This window comes from Rhinolophus hipposideros, assembly GCF_964194185.1.
Source record: "Rhinolophus hipposideros genome assembly, chromosome: 10".
Taxonomy (NCBI): Eukaryota; Metazoa; Chordata; class Mammalia; order Chiroptera; family Rhinolophidae; genus Rhinolophus; species Rhinolophus hipposideros.
Window position 1 is genome coordinate 55,381,173 of NC_138056.1, and position 23,963 is coordinate 55,405,135.

A 23,963-nucleotide genomic window follows, 5' to 3' on the forward strand; every position below is an offset into this window, starting at 1 on the left:
TCTCTTTTGGGGATCTATTACGTAGGGAAAGTACTACATGGTTTCTTTCTCAAGGTGCCTCCCAGACTTATGAATTAGCACAATATGATGCACTGATACTTCAGTTTTAAGAATTTATTTATTCAAAATCCTAATAGAAATTTAATTCAGAGTTGAAAATATTAGTATCATTAAGTTCTTTTATTTTGGAACAGACAGTGTAGAAAGAAGAAAATGTGTCTAAGATAGAAATCTTACTTGGTTCTTCCTTTGTTTGTAGGAAGATGACTGTTCTCGTGAGTCAAGCAAAGAGAAGAGGGGAGTGAAGAAAAAAGTGTCTTCTGGGGGAGTTTTTGTGAGAAGGTACTAATCACTGAAATAACTTTAAATAAACCTGATTTTTCTCTTTTATTTAAAAAATTGATATAAATGTTTATATAAACTCTTCTCAGGATTACTCTGATATGCTATTACTCCAATTCTGAAGGCAGAAACATGTTACATAATATCAAAGGGATTGTTAAAATTCCATGGACTCAGTTGTACTCCCCTTCTTAATACACTCTTATGTATTTATGTAGGCAAGTCAAGATTCTAGATTTATGAGTATTAATTTTGCAAATATTCACATAAGCTTTGAAATATAATACAGTAGTCTTAATCAAAAGAAATCCAATTCTAGATATTAAAAATTATTCTAGACATTAAAAATTATTTAAAAATTGTGGTTTCATAATAGAATTATTTTTTTTACTTTCTAAGAGTACTATTTATTACTACTAGTGTGGATATGGGTTTTCGTTTTACTTTCAAATGACTTGACTTTTAAAAAGCATCTGGACTTGGGAAAAAATGGAACATAAGACCAGCAAGTTTTAGAAAAGGACACCTTTACAATAACCACCAAATATTTCACTCATGAGAGTTGATTTTAAAAGGAAAAAAAAAAAATAATAATAATAATGTGGGCCAGCCCGGTGGCTCAGGCAGTTGGAGCCCCGTGCTCCTAACTCTGAAGGCTGCCCGTTCGATTCCCACATGGGCCAGTGGGCTCTCAACCACAAGGTTGCCAGTTCGATTTCTCAACTCCCTCAATGGATGGTGGGCTGTGCCCCCTGCAATTAGCAACGGCAACTGGACCTGGAGCTGAGCTGCGCCCTCCACAACTAAGACTGAAAGGACAACAACTTGAAGCTGAACGGCACCCTACACAACTAAGATTGAAGGACAACAACTTGACTTGGAAAAAAAGTCCTGGAAGTACACACTGTTCCCCAGTAAAGTCCTGTTCCCCCCCCTCCAGAAAATAATGTGTGCTTGCAAAGAATACTCATTTAAATTATCTGCTTTAGAATTCAACCATTGTTCTGTCTTACAAGCTCTATAAGGAATACAGAGATTGGACAGAAAAAACACATGGTTTTATTATTGTTTCTTCCCTTTTCCCCCTTGACTTTGCTGACCAAAAACAACCACAGCGTTTCATTTCAGTTATGACTTCAATTCCTCCCTTTTCCTACCCACCCCCCTCCTCCTTAACCTGGGAAAGATTTGTTACTCTCTTGGGGCAGTTATCCAGATCCTTCCTCCCTCTGAAGATCTGATTGCTAGCTTTGGGCTTTGCCGGCAGCAGTCTTCTTGCCATACACTAGACTGCCCACCCTCCAGGCCCTGGCATGTACCTTACTTATATGGATGCAAAAGGCCATTTTGACCCAGTATCATCAGAACCAGTTAGCTCTGATGTGAGTGAATGTGATTGCTAAGACCAGTATAAGCTCGCTAAAGGCCTGTAAGCAAGTGTTAAAATCCTTTTGATAACCTTTCTAGTCATTATTATTAGTTTCTCTGTGGTTTCCAATAGGCTTTCATGCTATCGTAATAATAGTTGTCAACGTTTATTGGGCACTTCTATGTGTGAGATCTGTGCCAAGTCCTTGACAGATATTCCCTCAATTCTCATAACAGCTCTGTGATACATACATTTTATACATGGAGAGTAAATAATGTGCCCAGAATCACACAGCAATGTGAAGTCAGGATTCTAATCTTAACAAAGCAAGTTCAAAGTCTGCATTCTTCTTACCCACAACTGGAATTCCAAAGTTCAGCATTTCCTCCACCTTCTGGGACTCATGGCCTCACTGTTTCCTTCTAGCCTTGTGACCCTCGAGTTAATCCTAACCCTGACTAGAGTTTGTTTGTGATACTTGCTCCAGTTTTCTCAAGGCCACGTCTCTATAGTCTCTCTCTCTACCAGTGAGGCAGGAAGTACCAGAGGAGTGTTGTAATAGAACTATGCACTCTTGGGGCAGAGGTTCCCTGGTCGTCCCCCAATTACTGTTCTTCCCCTTTTCTATAATATCAGCTTTTATTTACTTGAGCTTGTGGCTGCTCAGGATATGGTCTTACTTTCCAGCCTCCATTGAATGTAAGATACCAAGATTCGGTCGATAGAGTGTGAGCAGAAATGATGTGTATAACCTCAGGGTCATGCCCCTAAGGCGAGAGCGTTTGCCCACCTCCTGCCCCTTCCTTCTTCTGGCTGTAGACTGGACCTTGTGAATGAGGGCACCACCATTCCAATAAGGTAAGCAGGAGCCTGGTCCCCAACACTTAGAGCTGACATGTTAGCCCTGGAATGCTTACACTTGGATTGTAGGTAAGAGAGAAATAAACCTCTGTATTATTTAAGCCACTGTTATCTTGCATTTTATTGTAGCAGCAAAATCTAAATTGTAATACAACCCCCAAATTATGTGTATTTAATTACAAAATCACATATAAGTATTACTGTCATGTTATGTGTGGTGTTTTCCAACACTAACAATGAAGTGTCTGATTTTTCCAGACACCAATTAGGTGTTCAGCAATTCAGTTCTGTCACTAACTGCAGAGTTAGTGTCAGACTCCACAAGTTAAGGGCTCAGTTTCTCAAAAGTGCCCCCACTTTAGACACCATTCACAAATCCCGGGTTGTCACTGATACTTCTGACTGGTCGGCTGTACATTTGGGGTTTCCCGTAACACCCTATTCAGGTTCAGTCACTCAGTTCTAGAATGACTCACAGAACTCAGGAAAACACTTTTCTTACTATTAACCAGTTTATTTAGAAAGGATGTGTCTCAGGAACAGCCAAATGGAAGAGATGCATAGGGCAAGGCATGCAGTGAGAGGGGGTGGAGCTTGCAGGCCCTCTCTGGGTGTCTGCCCTCCAGCACCTCCATGTATTCTGAGTTCACGGGGCTGGCCATTGGTGATTGAATTCAACCTCCAGCTCCTCTCCTTTACTTTCCCCTCCCTGGAGGTTGAGGTAAGGGGTCGGGGAGACTGAAAGTTTCAACTCCGTAATCATGCCTTGGTCTTTCTGGCAACCAGTCCCCATTCTGAAGCCATGTAGGGGCTCCCAACCACCAGTTATCTCAGCATACAAGACACTCTTTATCACTCTAGAGATTCCAAGGATTTCAGGGGCTGTGTGCCTGGAAAACAAAAGCTCTTATCACCTCTATCACTCAGGAAATTACAAGGGTTTTAGCTCTGTGCCAGGAACTGGGGACAAAGACCAAAGATGTATTTACTGTGCCACATTATATTAATGAAACACAAAAATACAAGTGAAAAAGATATTATAAAGAGATGTAAGTAGAAATTCTAGTGTTTGCCCCCATGCCTCAGTAGATTGTCCCTCTCTTGAGATAGAGGACTCAACTTGGAGGTTACAGGGGTGTTGAGTAAGAACATGAGATTTAAAGTCTGGGTCTCTTATCGGCTGTGTGACCTTGACAAGTTGCTTAACTTTGATTAGCTTGTTTCTTCAGCTGTAAAATGAGGACACCACCTGCTTTGAGTTGATGAGTATTTTTTAGCATACTCACTGTTGTACAGTCAATAATAGGTATTCTATAAAATGACTATCACTAATCTGTGTTGATGCCTTTTCCACTGCCTCATTTTTTGTATTAAAAAATATTTAAAACAAATATTTAAAATTGAAGATGTTACATATCTAAAGTCTTAAAAGATTAACAAACTGGGCATTATAAGCTTTGAATTGTTTTTCAAATATGGTGAAGGGTTTTTACTGACTCTTGACTAGTCCTTACATAATCTGCAAAGTAGTAATGGGCCAGTTAATTTCTAGTCTGTGCCATAAACAAGGTGAAGATAACTAATCCCCTCAGAGACTTACTATGCACAGAAAACACCCAAAGGTTTAGTGTTCTCAGTACACCCATAATAAAATATTTAAAATATTAAAAAGTTTGGATTAAGGTCAGTTGAACTTTGTTCATATCATTTATTCCATGGGCATTTAACAAGCACCTCATATATACTTAGAGGCCTTCTGGAAACTCATAATATAGGAAACAGACATACACAAAAGAAGCTATTTTATAGTGGGTAAAAGTACAGGAATAGAGATGTATTTTTTTTAAAGATTTTATTGGGGAAGGGGAACAGGACTTTATTGGGGAACAGTGTGTACTTCCAGGTCTTTTTTCCAAGTCAAGTTGTTGTCCTTTCAGTCTTAGTTGTGGAGGGTGCCATTCAGCTTCAAGTTGTTGTCCTTTCAGTCTTAGTTGTGGAGGGCGCAGCTCAGCTCCAGGTCCAGTTGCCATTTCTAGTTGCAGGGGGCGCAGCCCACCATCCCTTGCGGGAGTTGAACCAGCAAACTTGTGGTTGAGAGGACGCACTCCAAACAACTGAGCCATCCAGAAGTTCAGTGGCAGCTCAGCTCAAGGTGCCCTGTTCAATTTTAGTTGCAGGGAGTGCAGCCCACCATCCCTTGCAGGAGTTGAAGAATCTAACCAGCAACATTGTGGTTGAGAGCCCACTGGCCCATGTGGGAATTGAACCGGCAGCCTTCAGAGTTAGGAGCACGGAGCTCTAACCGCCTGAGCCACCAGGCCGGCCCTAGAGATGTAGTTTTGAGGTACAGGGAACACAATCTTCTCATCTTTCTTCATTTCAGGTATTTCCATTCCCTAAACAAAAAAAATCTATCTAAATCCTGTAACTAACACGAAAATGAAGTCTCCATGGAAAAGATAGGATCTAGAAATAATGGATATAGGGTAAGGTATCATATTTCTCTGTTCTTCCATTATTGGATGCAAAGCATTTCACTTGCTGAATCCCTAGAGTGAATAGCAGATCTATTTTATAATTAATGGTTATGAACTGGGAATATACATCTTTATTTGCTGAGGTTAGATGAGATCCAATAAATAGGACCTTTCCTTCCCATCTGGATTGTGAATCTAATTGAGATGAACAAATGAACCAATATAGAGTCCTTAATAGTACCCATATTTATTGATAAAACTGATACTGGAGAATATGGTTTATATTTTCAGTCCAGTAAGTTTCCTATCACTGAATCCCAGAATTGGAAAGACTTATTCACCCTGCCCCAAGCATCACTGGACCAGGGCAGTCGTCCCCTGCAGAGGCTGAGCCTGATCCCACAGGGTCAGAATGAATAGACAGGCTGGTCTCAAACAGGAGTGGGGAGGAAGTGGCTGGGCTGCTTGGACCTTGCTTCTCCTTTCACTTCACTTATCTGAGGCAGGTTGGATATGGGGAGGGAGACTGATGATAGTGTTAAGGAACTTCCTTCACATGATGAAGGAAGTATGTCCTCTCAATATTTTAGCACATTTTAAATTTAAACCAATAATTTACTTGTTTACTGTCTGTCTTCTCCACTAAGGTTGTCAGTTCCATGAGAACGAAACCATGTTCACTTTTGTGCATGTTGTCTGGCACTTAGAAGACATTCTTATTTATTCAATGACCAAATGCATTGTAGTTTGTTACAATGGAACCTCTTGGCCCTTATTTATGAATCCAGTAAAAATTTACCCACAATGTGCCAAGAATTTTCTTAGGTAAGAGGATTGAGATAGAAATGAATCAGAATGTAACAGGATGTTAAAATAGAGTTGTTTTGGAAACAACTCAGCAGTTAGATCTTTGAAGAAAATTTAGTTGGAAAGCCTGATTCTCACTCACTGGACCATATATGGGTCAGTCTTTGACTGCTTTGTTCTTCAAATTCCCTATTTATAACTAAACAAATGAGGGGGTTATTTTTAATATATTGAATAACAGATTATCCAACTTTTAAAGCTATCGCAAAGGCCTTATGAAATCTTTTGTAGTGTTTAGTATTTCCTGGCCTTCACTTCTTAATCTGGATAAAACTGAAGGTCTGAGTTGAAAATAGTTATTTTTACTTTCCTTGAAATTACAAGTATACACTTAATAGATACTATTATATAAGGAAAAATATATATGTACACCTAATAACAATAAAACAAAATAAAAGTATGAATTTCTCCATGATTTTCTTGAGTAGAAATTATATATAGATAGATGTTTGCTGAATTTAAGTGTCATAAGAGAAAGCATTATTTTGTGCAATAAACTGAAGATGAGTTCCTGAGAAGCAGGGATAAACTGGCTTTTGTGAATCAAAAAATTGAAAAATACATGTAATAATCAGGGCTCAAGATTTAGCAACTCTACAGATTTCATAGTAAGTGTCATACACTTGCACTAGGACACACATTTTAAAATTTAAAATTTATTGTTTTATTGTTCATTACAAAAAAAAAAAAACCACAACAGTCTCCAGTAAGTCACTTTTAAATTCCAAACAACTTTGCTGTTTTTATATGAAAGGTAATTATGCAATAGTTGTCAGGAACGTTGAATAAAATAACAAAGTATGTAGGCAGCAGATACCAAAGAAATCCTATATGATTGCACAGTTGTTCAGGCAAACACAAGAAAAGTCTGGTTCAGTTTCTATGAACTATCAAAAGGATAAAGACAAAATTAATCAGGTTTTGAACGGCAGCTTTTCAACATAATGAAGACACATAAACAGACAAAATACACCTTCTCAGTCTAAATCATTTCTTTTTAGTCTATACGTACTTTGAATAATCTTGTATTAAGTTTTGCTGCAACTTTCAATGTTCAAAGTAAATCTATCCTGGTGAAGCTTCTAAGAAGTCGACAGCAGCAGTTAGGGGCGTAATATAGTCATTTCACTGCTACTTCCAGATTCTATAAAATCCCAATGCTATTGCCAGGCAAGTAAACACGGAGGCTGTGAACAGAAGAAACCATGTTACAGGTCATGGGTTTATGATTATTTTGCAAAGACAAACAGAATAATGTCATCTTCAATTTAAATGAAGAGCAAACACCAAAAGGAAATCCAACCAATTTTTCTAGCTTAGGTTTTCCATTCCCTAGAAAATTAACCTAAAGATAAAGGATATCCTTTAGGGCAGGATTAACACCAATTCTTGAAAGCTTCCTGTATTTTAAACCAGATAAGGATAACAATAATTTAAAAATGTAGGTCCTATGTCAGTTAGAATCTATACTATTTAAAGTCATCATTACCATTAGCATTATTAATAATCACTAAACAATTATGAACTCTAATTCCAGATCTTATAAGTGAAAAAGTACCTTACGTATATTAAAAAATTCTAGTTAAGGTAGTAAAATAGACATCCATAAGAAAAGAATTTTAATTGCATTTTCAATATATTTAAAAATAATTTTTCTCATAATTTAAACATCTGCAAATAAAAAATGAAATTTTAATGAAGACCCTTTTAAAAAAATCTGAGAAGAAAAGGTGTAATAACAAGCATCAGGTTTCTTTAACAGCTAATATACTACCTGCTTTGTTACATTTTGACAGAAAACCTTTGTGTTCTCCTTAAGCTGAATACGGGTGAGGCATTTGGGGACTCCCTAGTTTCTAGTTTGTTTAAAGAGCCATCATTTTTAAACTAGAGAATCTGAAGTGAAGAGCAAAATCGCTTGACTAAAAAAGGACACAAGAAACAGCCTTTCATAATAAAGCTATCCTAATTTTAATGTATAAATTTAATTATACATTATCCTATTTGATCCCATTACTAACTGAAACTTGGTTAATAAGGTCATTGCCTTAATTTTTTTTTTTTAAGGAGGGCACAGCTCACAGTGGCCCACGCGGGGATCAAACTGGCAACCTTGGTGTTATTAGCACCATGCTCTAACCAGCTGAGCTAACTGGCCACCCCCTCATTTCCTTAATTTTAAGAAATGGGATTAGGTCTCTCTAAGACACACAGGGAAACAGGGCATTTGAGAAGAAAGAATAATACTAAGTTTCTTATCTTGGTCAGTTACACATTCTCCCATCTGGTCATGCTATTTACCATGCTCCAGGCAGGGTGCAGAGCCATTACATTACCTTATTTAACCATAATTAAAACCCTGTGAGGTTGGTGATACTATTCCCACTGCACAGACAATAAACCCAAAGTTACATTGCTGCAAGTGGTGGAACCAGGACTCAACACTACATGTACTGACTCCAAAATTGTTGTTTTTAAAACTCATTCTGTTATCCTTATTTATCCCTTATCACCTGAAGGACTCAATATGTCCTTTTTTGAGCCATATAGTACTATCTCGGTGGTTATATTCTTTGCTAACCCTGATAGCTGATTAATTGTCTTAGGCTACTGAGCACTTTACTGTGAGGAAGGAGGAATTCCACTCCTCTATTATAATACGCAAGACAATAGTTAAACTGTATTTAAGTTCCTCATTTCTGTTGTCAGCTGTTACTTCCAATGACTGTCATTGTACCAGCCCAAATTGCTTTCATATGTATTTTCTATGGCCTGTCTAGGACACTTTATATATGTGTGTGTATAATATTTATGTAAATATTTAATATACATGTATAAAATACTCAGGTGAGCATGTGCCTAGTACATCCTCTGTCTTAGATTTTGTTATTTATCTGCCCAGAAGAGAATCTGCCACATTAACTGTACAGATTAAATGTAAACTGCCATTATCTTATAGCTCTTGCCTCCTTGGCAACAGTGATCTGGGTCAAAGGGTGGTATGACTCAAGATGGGCCATTCAAGCCCCTTCCCTAAAATTTTCTGAACCGGAACCAAGGCAAGAGGTAATTTTACTTCGTTGGTGGAACTGGAATGATATGAGTCTGGGAGCCATTGGTGGCCATGTTTCTAATCCACAGAGGAAGCTGGTTTAAGAAAATGAGGCCGATATTCAGAGACAGGATACAAAGTTAAGTTGTGATTCCAATTATCCCTGGGGTCAAGCTATACCTTTGCCCTTCTTCCATAATTCAATATATAAACCGGGAAATTCCCCATTCTGCCTAAGCTAGTTCAAGTTGGAAGTACGATACTTGAAACTAACAGCCTCGACTAATAGATGCTGGGAAACCAAATCAACAAAGTGATTAAGATTTCTAGTTTTATAAGGATTTCTTCTCTAAGGGAAACACGATTTTTAATGCTGGGGCTTTAGTAGTATTTTTTCCTTGTACTCATCATTGAATTCAGTATGTGAATTTCAGATAAGTGTCTTACTGGCAACATCTCAACATCTCAGATATAGGGGCCAGTGGATCCACTCATGACATTAACTTCCTGCTGAGAGTATGGGATTCAGATTTCCTAAAAGGCAGTAACAACAGCAGTAAAGGATAAGGAAGGAGAAAGAAAATGCCTTCAGAACTGTTGGTTGCAAATCCTCAATGAAAAAAGAAAAGATAGCTTAGAAAAGGTATTTTTCTAAACAATGACTTGCTAATTTCTTTTGCCACTGCCATTAGGTCTATTGGAGTCAGCCTTGTATATGTATGTACTGCTAACTGAAAGCTTTCTGGAGATTGTGACCGTCTTCAAACTGAGGATAAAAAGGAGTTAATTTATTTATTTAAGAATTTTTATAATTTATTTGAGCCAGAGGATACGCCTGGAAACAATCTCTCAACACACTGAGAAAAATGCTTCCAGAAGGATTTTACTTTCAAAAGTAAGATATTGATTCTTTAGGTAAATACTCTAGAGAAAGCTGAGTGGAAGCTATTCCTAACCTGGTTGCTTTGAGATCTATTTTGAAAGTGGGAGTGAACACTCCAAACTGGGATGTTTGGAAATTTCCCGAACATTACCATCGAACTCATCTCCATTTCCTGCGACTTTGTTAGAAAACCTGTTGTAGCCTTAGAACGCTTTCTTCAAAAGCCTCTTTAGCAGAAGCGCAGTTGTTTACAGAGAAGCTGAGCCATTCACGTTGAAGAGATGACAGGTGTGCATCACCGAGGCCTGGGGGCCCTCCCTTTGCTCTGGAGTTACTGCCCCTTCAACATGATTAGTGGCTGCCCCGAAAACCACCGATGGTATAAATCAGCCATTTTATTTTGGACAACAGTTCAATGGTATGAAAAACTTAAAATGTGCATGTCTTTTTGACCTAAAAGTTTAGATGTGCATAGCAATTTATTATACAGAAATACTAGCACGAGGGCACAAACAGGTGTGTGTGTGTGTTGACTCAAACGGAAACATACGGCTGTTCAGAGCATTATTGTTTTTAATAATGAAAAATTGGAAGCAGAAGGTCAGTAGAGTTTTAGATAAATAAATTACGGCAATTTCATGCAATGGAGTACTATGCTTTCTAGTAAAAAGATGTCTATTGATATGGAAAGATTCAAGACATTTACATTTTTAAAAGGTATAATCTGTACAGTATGATCTAGTTATTACTTTAAAAATTTGTAATGTTTATATAAAGAAGAAAAAGCCTAGAAAGATACATATTACTAATAGTAAATATCTACGAGGAGGGAGTGGAAGGCTTTTACTTTTATTATTTTTGAATTACATGAAAAATTTATAATGAAAATATATTACTTTAAAAAAAAAGAAGTACTACTTGGCTAGGGCCTTCTTCCTACTCCTTGGTACCCTGTAATTGAGTCAGGTCACATGGTACTACGGTGCTCAGTATAGGACAAACAGTCTAATTTTGGGGTAGTATCTGTGCTCAGGCAGTTGGATTCAAGGTAGGAGGTAATTTTTTTTCCCCATTTGCTTGCTATTTCTAGTGACCTTTACCTATTTTAGTTCATTTTCCCTGTAAGTCCACTCAAATCCTTATGGAAGAGCACAGGAATAAAAATAAAATTTTCATTTTTTTCATTGTAGAATACTCAGTTTATCTTTGCATCATTTTGTACTTGTTTTTATATATTTCTTTGATATCCTTGATACCCGTAAGCTTTTTCCTGTTAATAAGTTGCAGAGTTGCCTGTTAAACTTATATCCTAAACTTGTTGCCTTTTAAACTTAGATTCTTCACACACTGCAGGGCACCAAGCAATAAACGAAACCTATTACAGCTCCTCCGTTTTTTCTTCTGTGCCAGCCATGGTTACCTTGGGAGGTAGGAGCTGACAGGTCTGAAAATATTACAGTAATTCTTTTCTCTGACAAACACAGCCTTACCTGCAAGATAACGAATTGTCTCAAGCTTGTTGGATTCCATTAGTGTTTTTAAAGATGCAATTTCAGTGTCAATTTTATTACTGGTCTCTGAAATAATACTTTTGATTTTGGTATCCTAAGTAAATAAGAATAAATAAGACAATTAAATTTTGTCCTTATGTATTATGGACAAAAATACTTGTATTAGAAACCCCTACTTATGGGCGAACTATGTATTAACAAAGTCTTAACTGGGGAAACACAGTAAAAACTGGTATATAAAAAAAGAGCCATAACATGAACATTATAAGCTGACAAAAAAGTATTCCTTCTACTTTGATATTTGGAGGCCATTTCTTAGGGTTATCACATTCTGGGCAAATTCTACTAAAAGTTTCATAGTAAGATATATGAGACCTAAATCTGCAAGAGGATAAAGACAAAAAGTTTAGTCACAGAACTATCACTTTATGTGTATAAAGTCCTTGGGACATCATAGTTAAAACTTTAAATATATGTTGCAAAACAAAAAACCCAGCCAGGTTTATAATATAAACTGGCACCAATATCAAAGGAAATGGCAGAAATGCTTGTTGGGTAACACTAAATGCTACGTGTATAGGAGCTAAGAGACAGGAAGAGAGAAAAGATGGTACTTAGAGCTCAGAAATTAGCTGTGACAATTTCTTTTTTTTTCAGTTTATTGGGGTGACAATGGTTAGTAAAGTTACATAGATTTCAGGTGTATAATTCTGTAATACATCACATTGTGTGTTTACTACTCAGAGCCAGTTCTTCCATCACCATATATTTGATCCCTTTGACCCTCATCTACCACCCCCTCCCCACTTACCCTCTGGTAACCACTAAACTATTGTCTGTGAGAATTTTTAAATTTTCTTATCTCCTTTATCTGGCCAAAAAGTAAGAGAATAGGGTGCTTAGAAGGACAAATGGGATCTTCCCTTCTATTTAATTAGAAGCAAGAAAAAGTGCTGTGTCTTCTGGTAGAATGTAGACCAAATGGCTTTTAATTTTTAAGAAAAGGACTAGGCTAAGCCAGAAAGCTGGGTTTTACTCATGCTGTAAAGATTAATGATTACACTTTAGAATTACTGAGACGTAACTAGTAGTTTTGAGTATAGGGTTTAAAACTTAGGTTCATAACCAGGCTCTACCACTTATTAGCTGTGTTACCTTAACCTCCCTATGCCTCATTTTTTAAATTGATGAAGGGGGAGTAAGACTGCCTGCTTCAAAGAGGCTGATATGAGGATTAATTAATAAACAGAAGAAAAGCAAATAAAACAGTATCTGATATATAATCACTCAGTAAATATCTAGGCAGTTATTTAAATACTAATTGTGACCCCGTGTCTTTTAAAAAATAGTTCTTTTTAATACAAAGTAATTTAGTTTGAAAAAAGTATGCTACTTGGAAAGCTTGATTCTGATTCAGAGGTCACAGCTCAGGTACTACCATCCACCGGGTGGCAGCTTTCCCCACAGGGCTGGTTAACTAATGGCTATGAGGCAATCAGCGATTCCATAGCGCAAGCTCTTTAAAGTCCAAGCTTATAAAATGATAAACGTAAAAGCAGTTACACAAGGCATGAGAGCTGTAGAAAAGAGAAATATACTAGCTTACCTTTCTGGTAAATTCTGTGGTTGCTTCCATAAGTTTCTTTTCTTGATCTGTAAACTAAAGGATATGATGCATTAGGAGGTTAACAAAAAAGACTATGAATATGTAACCAAGTAAGTACAGTTAAAAGAACATTACCATATCTGTTACTCTGCTCCTTTCTAGGTTGATGTCCAGTTTATTATCTGCTCTGATTCGACTAGTTTCATTCTTTAAAGAAAATAAAAATATTTAAAAAGTGATTTTTTTAAATGAATATTTGTTCTGAAATTAGTAAAATATTCTGAAATGGGAAAAAACGTTTCACTTACTATCAGTTGTTGTTTAACTTGTTCTAATTCAATTTTCATTTTCTAGGTATAAGAAAGATCATATACAATTGGCATTAAACCAAAAACCCATATTATGATTTATTCATAAAATCTGAAAGTCTAGATTAGCAAAAATTAGACAACCTATGGATTTCTAATACAGAATTTAACTTAAAGGCAAAAAAGAATAGTTTATCCTACTCAGAAAATAATTCTTATGAACAAAACATTAGAAAATGTATGTTTCAATATTCTATTTTTTTAAATGATTGATACTCTAAATTTAAAAATATTTAAGCTGGTAGATAACAAAATTCTGACTGAATTACAAAAACACATTTTTCTCTTAAGTGACAAATGTAATTAGTGCAGATCAAATAGAATGGAAAATGCCACATTACTTTCAGCTCTGAGAACATTATACTATGAGTTATGCTAAAATTTTATATAATAGAGCTCAAAGATTTTTGTATGTGACTTTTATACATCTGTGATACAACTCTTATTCTTTATGCAAGAAACTATGCTTTATACATAGAAAGATTAGGTATGGTTAAACATATAGTATATTTTTATCAAAAAACTTATAATTATTTAATAACCACATAAAATTGTTATTTGGTCCATTATTCACCAAGTAGGCTACTTGAGAAATCAGTTATTTTATTAGTAATAAATTGAAACTTGTATCACCTCATTCTCTGCCCTCAGATTTGCAAATTCACTTTTCTCTAGGATGACCATATCTTTTCTGATGGCGTCCAAATGAGCCATTAGCTGTTGTACTGTTATTTCCTAGAAAACAAAATAAAATAACTTAGTGACCTATGGAATGCCATCCCCTTACATGAAATTGTTTTCATGAAACTTAAAGAGTTTCTTATGTTACAAGATATAGTCACTTAGCTAAGTAAAAAACAAAACATATGACACCTACATATCTGAAATATCAAAATGAAAAGGAACAGGACATTCAAGGAAGAAAAAGTATTTCCCAGTGAAGAGAAATAAATGTCTAGAAACACTTATGAAAGAATCCCAATAAAATGATTATTTAACATCTAAGAGCTCCTAAACAAATACTGTTGCGTTTTTTTTTTAAATGCCTACATGGAAAGGGTTTTGTTATCTTTTATTGCTTTAATTTTCAGGGATTTTCTACCATTGGAAAATTCCAGGGTACTGGATAAGACTCAGAAGTCAGGTAGTAAAACAAAATAGGAGGAAGTATGGTTTAAATAACTACCCTTGTCAGCATAACATAATTAGTGGTGTTTAAATTCCTGGGTATCTTTCCTATCTTTGGCCCCATCTGATAGATATATATAAGCTTTTGCTTTTCTAGGGAAGGTCATTTTTGTAGAAATGATTTAAGGCAGCTTTACAAAGAAAACATAACTTTGAACGCTAAACTTCTTAAAATAGATAGCTTGTTGACTCATCCTTTATCACTTTTTACCTAAAGAAAAAGCAGATGAGGGTGTGACCTTGAAAAGAACCCTCTATAACAGGGTTTATAAACAAAACAAAAAAGGCCAAACAGGAACACGATCACTAGTGGAAATTCCATTTCTTTGTCACAATTTGTGGTCAGGAATGTGTTGTTCAGTTGTCCTCCACTGACCACTATGGATGAGAAAGACTATTTCAAAACTGACTTGACTTTCAGAAAACAGGCTGTAACAGTTCCAGACACATGACAAAGAAATGACTCAGTTTTCAAAGGGTCTGGAAAGCACAATCTTTTCCAGTAACTCTCAGATGGCAGAGTTACTTAGAGGTTAAAAATGTGAATTCTGGAGTCAGGGTACCTGAGTTTGAATCCAAACACTGCCATTTACTGTGAGACTTTGCACAAGTTATTTAAGTTCTTTGACCTCCTCATTAGTAAAATGAAAATAATAGTACTACACCTTAGAGTTGTTTTGAGAATTAAATGAGATTCTGCACATAAAATGCTTAAAATAATACTGGGCACATGGTTAGCATTCAGAGAATGTTAGCTACTATTAACATTACCAGAGACAGATCTAATGGCTACAGCAGGACAGTGTGACTGCAATGTTTTGAATGTTTTGATGTGGAGAACTTTTGCTTTAAATATTACTACTATCATAAAAAAGTATTTTTTACTATGTACAATAGATATCCCTGCGTCTTATGCCTTCCCTTACCCTCATCTATATTATTGGGGGTGGGTTCATTTTATTTTATGCAGTTCTCCTTGAAATATTCATGAGAATTAGTTCCGAAGTCATGTAGAAGTTGCTCTATGGTTTGTCAGTCCTGTCCCCCGAAAATGTCACTATGAAGGAGTTCTAAGACATTAAATATAATGTTATCTTTATTTAAATCTTTAATAAAATATTATTACTGAGATTACATGGAGAATAGTTAAAAAGTTAATTACAGATTTCTTGTGGAATCTGAGACTAAGGAATTGTAATTGTGACCCCAATAGCCTCTTTTTATCTCCATTTCCTCCTGTAAATAAAGGTTGTGACTCAAAAAGGTCTACAAAACACCACAGGTGTCCATCTTCAAAAACTTTAAGTGGAAAAGTATAATACAGTATTAAGTAGTCACATCTATTAAAAGTGTAATCATTGAAACTATTGTGGAGCCACCAGAGAATATGAATATAATTCAGATTATAAATGAATTCAGAATCTAACTGTATTCTCAGATTGGGCAGACCTGAATTAGTATGGAACTTCCTGAAGTGATGGAGTACAAAGCTTGTTTGTCTGATGTCACTGAGCCTCAGCCCCATCTTTCATGACATCTTTGTGCCTTATTCTATCCTAGAGGAGGGGTCAGCGAGGGGAACAGGCTCAAGGATGGAGTGCAATTTTAATTTTACACACCAGTAATAAAAAAAAAATAGTATAATAGTAATATTCCTACGTCCAATCCTATATTTTGAAATGTGTGATTAAATGGTCCTGACACTATAAAAATTTTTTGAACCACAGTTTTAATCCACTGTTTATATTATAGGTAAACTTAATGTGATTTAACAGTAAATTACTTTATTATAAATGTCAGTAACTCCATTAGCTCTTGGACAGCTCAGAGGTTTGGGGGAATTAATTAAATGATTGGCTTTTTCTTTAGTGGATTTAGTAGTCTGTTATGATTCTGAATAAATTAAGCTAAAATAATGCACACATAAATTTATAGGTAAGTTAAATCTAGGGGTTGAATGCTTTTAACTCTAAATGTCTAATTGGAAATTATCATAAAAATCTTTAAAAAGCTTTCAATCCTTCATGCCCTTTAACGTAATGAAATTTTATGCAAGAGCTTCTAATTTTATATAAGAAGGAAATCCTAATTTTTATGCTGTGAATTATTTATCTGAGGAAGCCTAAATATGAAAAATTTAAAAAATACAACTACAGGAAAACAACAGATTCTTAAAAGTAATGAATTCATGACAAACAATGAATTATTCCACAGTTAAACTCACTGAGCATGTTCTATCCTTTATATAAAACCATTGCTTTTTGTCCATAGACCACAATGACAACTCTCGCAAATTATTCAACCTCTCTGATTATCTCTTCAGTGGCATAACAGAATAATTCTACCTCCTTTTCAATCTTGTTAGAGGCTAAATAATGCATGAGAAGTCCCCAGCACTGTGCCTCTCACAAAGGGCATTATTTGACTTAAAGGATTTGTATATCCAATCAAATTAAAGCATCTTAGCCAGGTGATTTATGAAGTCCTTCCCACCTGTATGTAAGTCCCTTCCAGCTTTCTAAATTTGTGAAAATTAAGCAGCATATACACATGACTGCAGTAAAATATTTTTATTATATAGAAGGGTTAGCCTTCTGTGGTGGGCTTTCAATAGAGGAAAAGTTGTTTCACTAACAATCTACCATCATATCATGACTTTCACACAATGAAAGAACTGACAAAATTTCCTTCTGTTACCATAATTCTGTTATGACTATTCTATCTAACTCCTTCATCTCTCTAGATACTGACTTCACACGAAACGGTTTTTCGTTTTGGTTTTGGTTTCTGTAGAAAGAATAAGAAGGAAGACGTAGGTGTATTCTGGAGGTGAGTGGGTAGACTGAGTTGCAGTGATAAAAAAGACTGTTTAATGAAACTCAGAAGTGGAAAAAATGAAAATATTACCTGTTGAGCTTGAGTGACCATCTCCTTATAGATAGTATCCAAGCTGACATTTGATAAAGTGGTTAATGCCGATACAATTGTTTCTGCTTGTGCTTTGTCAAATCCTGTAGGCAGCAAATAAGTATTTATATTTTTTAAAAAGTGCACATCCTTATCAGAATAGACAGCTGGAATAACTTTCCTTATAGTTTAAATTGTTACACTCTTTTTAAAAAAAGTTTACAATTAAAATCTTGACAGATTATGCTAAATTACTCTCTAAAAGCACTGTACAATTTTAACTCCCACTGATCCATTTCCCCAGTCTGCATCAACACTAGATATTACTAGTCCTTTATTATTTATTTTTGAATGTATAATTGGCATTAAAAATGGTACTGCATTATTATTTTAATTTGTATTTAAAATTGGCATTTGGTCAAGCATCTTTACATATACTTATTGGTTATTTATATTTATTTTTCTGTGAGCTGTTTGTTTATAGCCTTTGCCCATTTTTGTATAAAGTTGCTGAACTTTCTCATTGATTCATATGAACTCTTTGTATATTAAAGCAATAGGCTTATCGTCATGTGTGTTGCTAACATTTTTAACTTTATGGATACCCCTCTGATATAGATTTAAATATTTCTGTAGTCACATCTGTCAGTCTTCACTTTCATTGCTTTTGGGTTTTATGTTTTGCTTCCTTACTCTAAAAATCTAAAGAATTCTACAGTCTAGTATTTTTGTAGTTTTTCATTTTTTTACATTTAGTTTTTAATCAATCTGGAATTTATTTTTCAGTAAGGGGATCTAATATATTTTCCCAATGGCTAATCAGTTATCCTATCTCATTTATTGAATAGTCCTTCCTTTCCCTAATTTGTAATGCCTTCTTTATTGCTTGCTATACCCATAGATATATGTGTTTCTAAATCCCATTCTATTCTATTAATCAACTTTTCTATTCATGTGGTATCACATGATTTAAATTACGGTTTTGATCTCCGGTAATTTTTTGTGCTTTTTTTTCCTTTCTTGCTATTCTTAAACATTGTCCTTGAACTTTTGCATGGACTTTAGTATCATCCTAGAAACTCTAGTTTTTTCATTTTTACATAATTGGAATCGTTCGACACATATAATTTTATATAATGCTATTTTCACTTAACATATCTTGAGTATTTCTCATATCAGTAAATATTCTTCAAGCAATGCCATTTTTAAGACAGTAAAACATTCCACTGTATGGATGGCATTTATATTTAAATAGTGACTCTTAATTGTTTCTAATAGTGATATTGTCCTGACTAGGTAATTTATTATAACTGTGTTAATTTTCTTCTTTCAAAAGGTACCCATGTTTCTCACCATGAGTTTCCAAGTCCCGAACCAATGCATGGGTATCAAAAGTTAATTTCCTTTGTTCTAAAGGAGTTATGTCCACTCGCCTCATATCAAATCCTTCCTTGGTTGTGGTGGTTAAGAAGTCTGAAAAGAGAAGACAATTTTTTATCTTGCAGTTTAACTAATGGGAGCATCACACACATTAGCTTCTAAAGCCTTTTCCCCCATCTATTTATAATACAGTTCCAGCTCTTCTACTTAGGAATTCTCTAATTTCAGATACCATAACTGATTCTTTTGAGCCCTTGACTCCTTTATCTGAAAAGTCTCTAACATTGTCCTGCATAGCAAACATTCAATAAGTTTTTCCTTCTTTTAGTATTCAGAAAGTTCTGTTTGTTATCTTAGTATAAAAATATACATCGAAAGCTTTGGATATCGCTGTTACATCTCTAATAATTGGAGAACAGAAATTGCCCATCTCTCCTCAGTGCTCAGAAATCTTTCATACAGCTACAAGAATTTTTTATATCTACATTTTCATCTAAAGTAGCATTCTGTACTCCCACTGTTACATATCTGCAGTTTATTTCCTACATAGTTCTCAGTTCTCATCTGAAACTATCTTGTTTACTGTTTGTCTCTCTGAACCAGCATATAAGCTCCACGAGGCCTTGACTGTTTTTCATTACTGTAGCTTTAGTACCTACAACAGTGCTTGGCTAATAGTTGAGTCACAATATTTTACTGTTGACTCAATCAATGAATTTGACTTTAAATGCTGGACTACGGTATTTATTGTTGTCAATACAAAAGCCCTAGGAAAAGTTTCACGTTTTTGAAATGTCCTGTTTCGATAAATTCCCAATTTTTAAGGCACAGGGTATGAGGAAAGCCATATGTAACTGATGTTTTCACTGACTTTATAGACTAGTAGGCAGGAAACAGATACGTCTATATTTTTAAATCTAAACATAAAACAATTCCGATGACGGAAGAGTAAGCGGCCACTTACGGTTTCTCCAAGAACACTCAGACTCAAGGTGGGTAAACTCAACAAATATGTTGACACATTATCATTTACTTAGGATGATGTATTTTCCAGTATGACATGTACCTCAAAACTCAGTCTTTAAAAATGTTTAATATTGTTTACTTTTGAATATGGAAACAAAGTACAAGTTTACAAAGTTGGGACCGAGACCGAGTTACTTCCCAGAGGTTTCAAAAAATGCTGCCTCCTTTTTGTCAAGTTCATCATGTGTATGAGTCAAACACCTAAATATGTAACCAAAGACGTTGTGAAGGACCCTGGCGGCTCACCGGCAGTCCTAGGGATGGGGACTCAACAACTGCAGCCTTACTGTGGGAACAGAAAGGAAGCAACGAGCAAAAGAGCACAGCGCACGGTGGGCACCGGTCAGCTCGTTTCACCGGGCACTGAAGAGTCAAGGTGACCAGGCTGCTAAGATTATCCCCAAGTGCCTATTCCGTGGACAGCCTTAACGAGTTTAAACACTGGAGGTGGAATCCTGAAAACGCCTCAGAATAAAGTGACACGTCCTTCAGGACACGCAGGGACGCTAGCTCGTTGGTTCCAGCATTCATGTTTTGCTGTCGTGGACGGCGGCCGCGTGACTGCAGACTACCGAAATTACGGCGGGAATAAAGGCACGTGACCTGGAGCACGCCGCTCGGGGCCAGCACCCACCCAATCAATACTGTCTAAAGTGGAACAGGCAAAGGAAGCAGGGCTCCCTAGACACACATTACCTGACAGCTGCTCCCGACAGACGCACGACAGGGCGGGGATTATCCGCCGTATCTGACAGTGAAAAGCAAACAAGGGCTCGGACAGCAGCCCGGCGGGGTGGAGTCAGGTGGGCACCCGACCTTCAGAGGCGTGCCCTCAGAAGAGGAAGGCGGCCCTCTTCGCAGTGCTCGCCCTTCCGGGGAGACACCCGGCAGCGGGGTCTCCAGGGCCAGGCGTAGGCGGGGGGGAGGGCGTGGCGCCTGGACTCCCGCCCGCCCGAGCGGGCACGAGCATCGCCTCCCTAGAGCGCACTCAGGCATCGGTGACCCGGGGCCTTTCTCACCTCTCCGCAAGGCCGGCGAGACACGCCCGCAGGGGATGAAAAGCCGGCAGTCCCCACTGCTTTCAGATAGCAGGAGACGCCAAGCCCCGCGACTCCACATAGCCTCAGTTTTCCGGTGGGCAGGAGGAAGCGTAAGCCTGGATGAATCACGCTCAGGCTCTCGGGAAAGGTAGTTCTGGCACCGCGCGGATGCTGGGAAATGTAGTTTTTGGATGGTTGCAAGAACACCTTCCCAGGGCCTGCTGGAACTACGGTTCTGCAAAAGTGGGCCTCTTCACAGACGGACCCACAGTTCACTAGTATGGTTCACAGCAGCTCCGCTTCGCCCACCGCCCCGTCCGAACCCTACGCTGTTACCGCCCTAAGAAAGAGATCTTGTCTGAGAACCTGCCAGCGCCCGCTTCCTGTCAATGAGGTACCATGTTTAACAGCCGGATCACCGTGGGTAGCCAGCGGCCCTGGCGCGTTTTGGTGGATGGGAGACAGTCACGTGTAACCGCACAGCAACTTGGGACCTGAAGTCCTCAGCGGCTGAACATTGGGAGGTGGAGGTGGGGAGTTGGGGGTGTGTGTGTGGGGAGGTGGAGGTGGGGGGGGGCGGCTCACGTAGAAACCTGGGAGATGTAGTCCAGCGAACCCCTCAGTCTTGCTGCTTCATATTCTGCAGCTTCGCCCTCTGGTGTACAGGAGGACGAACTTTAGTTGGTTTAGTCCTCTCCGCAGGAAAACTGAATTCCTCGGTTTCTAGGGTAGACCTGATTTTCATCACTTATTCCTCTCAGATCTGAATTACTCTAGACTTTGCTCTAAATAGTAAAATGCTGAGAATAGCACAGTAGTTGTGCGGCTAACACATTTTTTATAGGTCCTAAAATGATACACAATCGTTAGTTTTCAGTGGTTTGATTTTTCTCACAAGTATGTAAGTAGTTACCACTAGATTTTCCTATTTGTTTTCCAAGCTTTGTGAGTGTCAGCTACTGTAACAAGCACCATGCTAAGCACTGAAGCACATTAAAAGAACAATACTTGATTCCTACCGGCAAAGACTTTAACACATAATTCATGGAGAAGAAATATAAATGGCTGTTTAAAAATTGAAGAAAACAAAAAAGAAAGGATAAATAAATCTCTCTAATTAAAGAAAGCAAAACATAAAGATGTACCATTTTTGCCCATTAAAGATTTTTTTTTTTAAATGATGATTATCAGTGTTAGCAACTATGTCGTTAGATAGGGCCTAGTTAGATAAGGCCACTTCACGCTGCTGGCAGTAGTATAAATTAGTACAATATATTTAGAAAGCAATTTAATAATATGTGAGGTTTGACAATTAAGTTCACGAACTCATTGTAGAACAAGTGCTACATACCTCATTGCTGAATATCACTGCAGTCACATGTGAAGTACTCCCCTTGAGAAGCTATGCACCGACGCCAGCACCTAGTCCACCCTTCAAAGTAATTTTGGAACTCTTTTTCTGGATTGGCCATCAGAGCTGTCGTCATTACCCTTGGTGTCCTGAATGTCATCAAAATGTCTTCCTTTCAATATTTCTTTTATCTTTGGGTAAAGAAAGAAATCATTGGGGGCCAGATCAGGTGAGTAGGGAGGGTGTTCCAATATAATTATTTGTTTACTGGCTAAAAACTCCCTCACAGACAGTGCCCTGTGAGCTGGTGCATTGTCGTGATGCAAGAGCTCCTTTGGGACCATTTTTGGATGCACTTTTCTCATGCGAAGATTTTCAGTTAAGATTTTCCTAACTGTTTCTCTCCTGATGTTTACTTGGTCTGCTATGCTTCTCATAGTCAGCCAATGATTTTGATTCACTTGCAATGTTTTCGTCAGTTCTGCTCATTACTGGCTGCCCTGATCTCTCTTCATCAGTGACATGTTCTTTCCCCTCAGAAAAACGTTTAATCCGTTTGTACACAGCCATTTTCCTCATGGTATTATCCCCATAAACTTGGACTAACATGTCCCTGATTTCACTTCCACTCTTGCCAAATTTAACAAGAAATTGAATATTTGTTCATTGCTCTAATTCAAGCTCAGACATTCTTGCAACAGCACACAAAAACATGCAACAACAATAATGAACGCCACTCAGCAAGACACTGCCACACATCGACATGAACACAGCTGTGAGACACTGATATACCAAGGTTATGAAACCTCATTGAGCTGTTTGTACAGTGCTGCCAATGTAAGCACACAGTGGCAAGTTCGTGAAGTTAATGGTCATACCTCATATTTAAAAAAAAATAAATCTTGTGTCAATCATCTACTTATGTTCTTTCATTTATACCATTCCTTCAAATAAAGTAACTTCATAACCCCCCCAAAAAAAATCTTAGTGACAGGAAAATTCATGTATATATTATATATATATTACATTCATATATATTATATTCATATATATATTACATACACATTTATAGTTGACCCTTGAACAACAGGGAGCGGAGGGGGTTTGTTAGGGGTTCTGACCTCTGCCTAGTTGAAAATCAGTATATAATTTTTGACTCTACAGTAGGCCCTTCCTGTCCACGGATTTAACCAAACAGAGACTGAAAATAATATTTTTCATCTATGGTTGGGAATCCCCAGGTGGGAATGCAAAAATACTGTTTTCTGTTCAAGGTTGGTTGAATCCCCTGATGTGAAACCTGAGGATAAAAGAGCCAATTGTATTTACTGAAGAAGAAAAAAATGTGGATGTAAGTGGACCCACACAGTTCAAGTTCTGTTGTTCAAGGGTCAACTGTGTATCTCCAATATGATTATAATTCTGTTAAATGATATGATCCCTAGTTTGGAGGAGCTCACAGCCACTGGAAGATACAGGCCAGTAAGTGGGACCACAGTATTTTTACTTACCTTAAATTAAGTAATGGTAATAAAGTAATGATACCTCTTTATTTATTAAGACTGGTTATTATTTATATTACTATAAAACTCTCCAACACAAATACTCAGTGTTGATCAGTCATGTAAGTAATGCTTGACCAATCATGTTCTCTTTCTGGAATTGATGATTGGATTCTTAATCATTTTCTAAGCCTGACTGGAACTACCCCGAAAATAAGACCTAGCCGGACGAT

At 37.0% G+C, this 23,963-nt stretch overlaps 2 protein-coding genes across 21 annotated transcripts in view; one reads left to right on the top strand and one right to left on the bottom strand.

Annotated features, from left to right (window-relative positions):
- ANKRD42 (ankyrin repeat domain 42) overlaps positions 1-13,258 on the top strand; it is a gene marked incomplete at its 3' end in the record, with an annotated part of 59,944 nt that extends 46,686 nt beyond the window's left edge. For 3 of the 13 annotated variants that reach the window (XM_081064040.1, XM_081064042.1, XM_081064046.1), the window contains exons 12-13: positions 260-342; positions 11,187-11,283. In XM_081064040.1, coding sequence (XP_080920166.1) covers positions 260-342; positions 11,187-11,283 — 180 coding nt within the window. Of the gene's footprint in view, positions 1-259; positions 698-812; positions 1,001-9,660; positions 10,716-11,186; positions 11,284-13,130 lie in introns of those variants that run through there. The other 10 variants (XR_013994287.1, XM_081064041.1, XR_013994288.1 and 7 more) reach the window with 7 other exon arrangements.
- On the bottom strand, positions 4,418-21,303 carry CCDC90B (coiled-coil domain containing 90B; the record flags this gene model as incomplete). 8 transcript variants are annotated; one of them, XR_013994291.1, is made up of 10 exons in its annotated part: positions 20,534-20,671; positions 18,785-18,904; positions 17,432-17,535; positions 13,970-14,071; positions 13,277-13,318; positions 13,104-13,175; positions 12,969-13,022; positions 11,342-11,456; positions 6,929-7,103; positions 4,418-4,968 (listed from the first exon to the last, which is right to left on the bottom strand). XR_013994291.1 is itself a non-coding variant. In XM_081064053.1 (10 exons), the coding sequence occupies exons 3-10, from the start codon at positions 18,867-18,869 to the stop codon at positions 7,048-7,050; spliced, it is 630 nt and encodes a 209-aa protein (XP_080920179.1). In that variant the 5' UTR covers positions 18,870-18,904; positions 20,534-20,585; positions 20,857-21,152. The 8 variants fall into 8 exon arrangements, 5 of the variants coding, with proteins under 5 accessions (XP_080920179.1, XP_080920176.1, XP_080920178.1 ...); XR_013994292.1 differs by lacking the exons at positions 4,418-4,968; positions 20,534-20,671 and adding exons at positions 6,553-6,803; positions 20,857-21,299; XR_013994293.1 differs by lacking the exon at positions 4,418-4,968 and adding an exon at positions 6,553-6,803.
- Between the last annotated feature and the right edge of the window lie 2,660 nt (positions 21,304-23,963).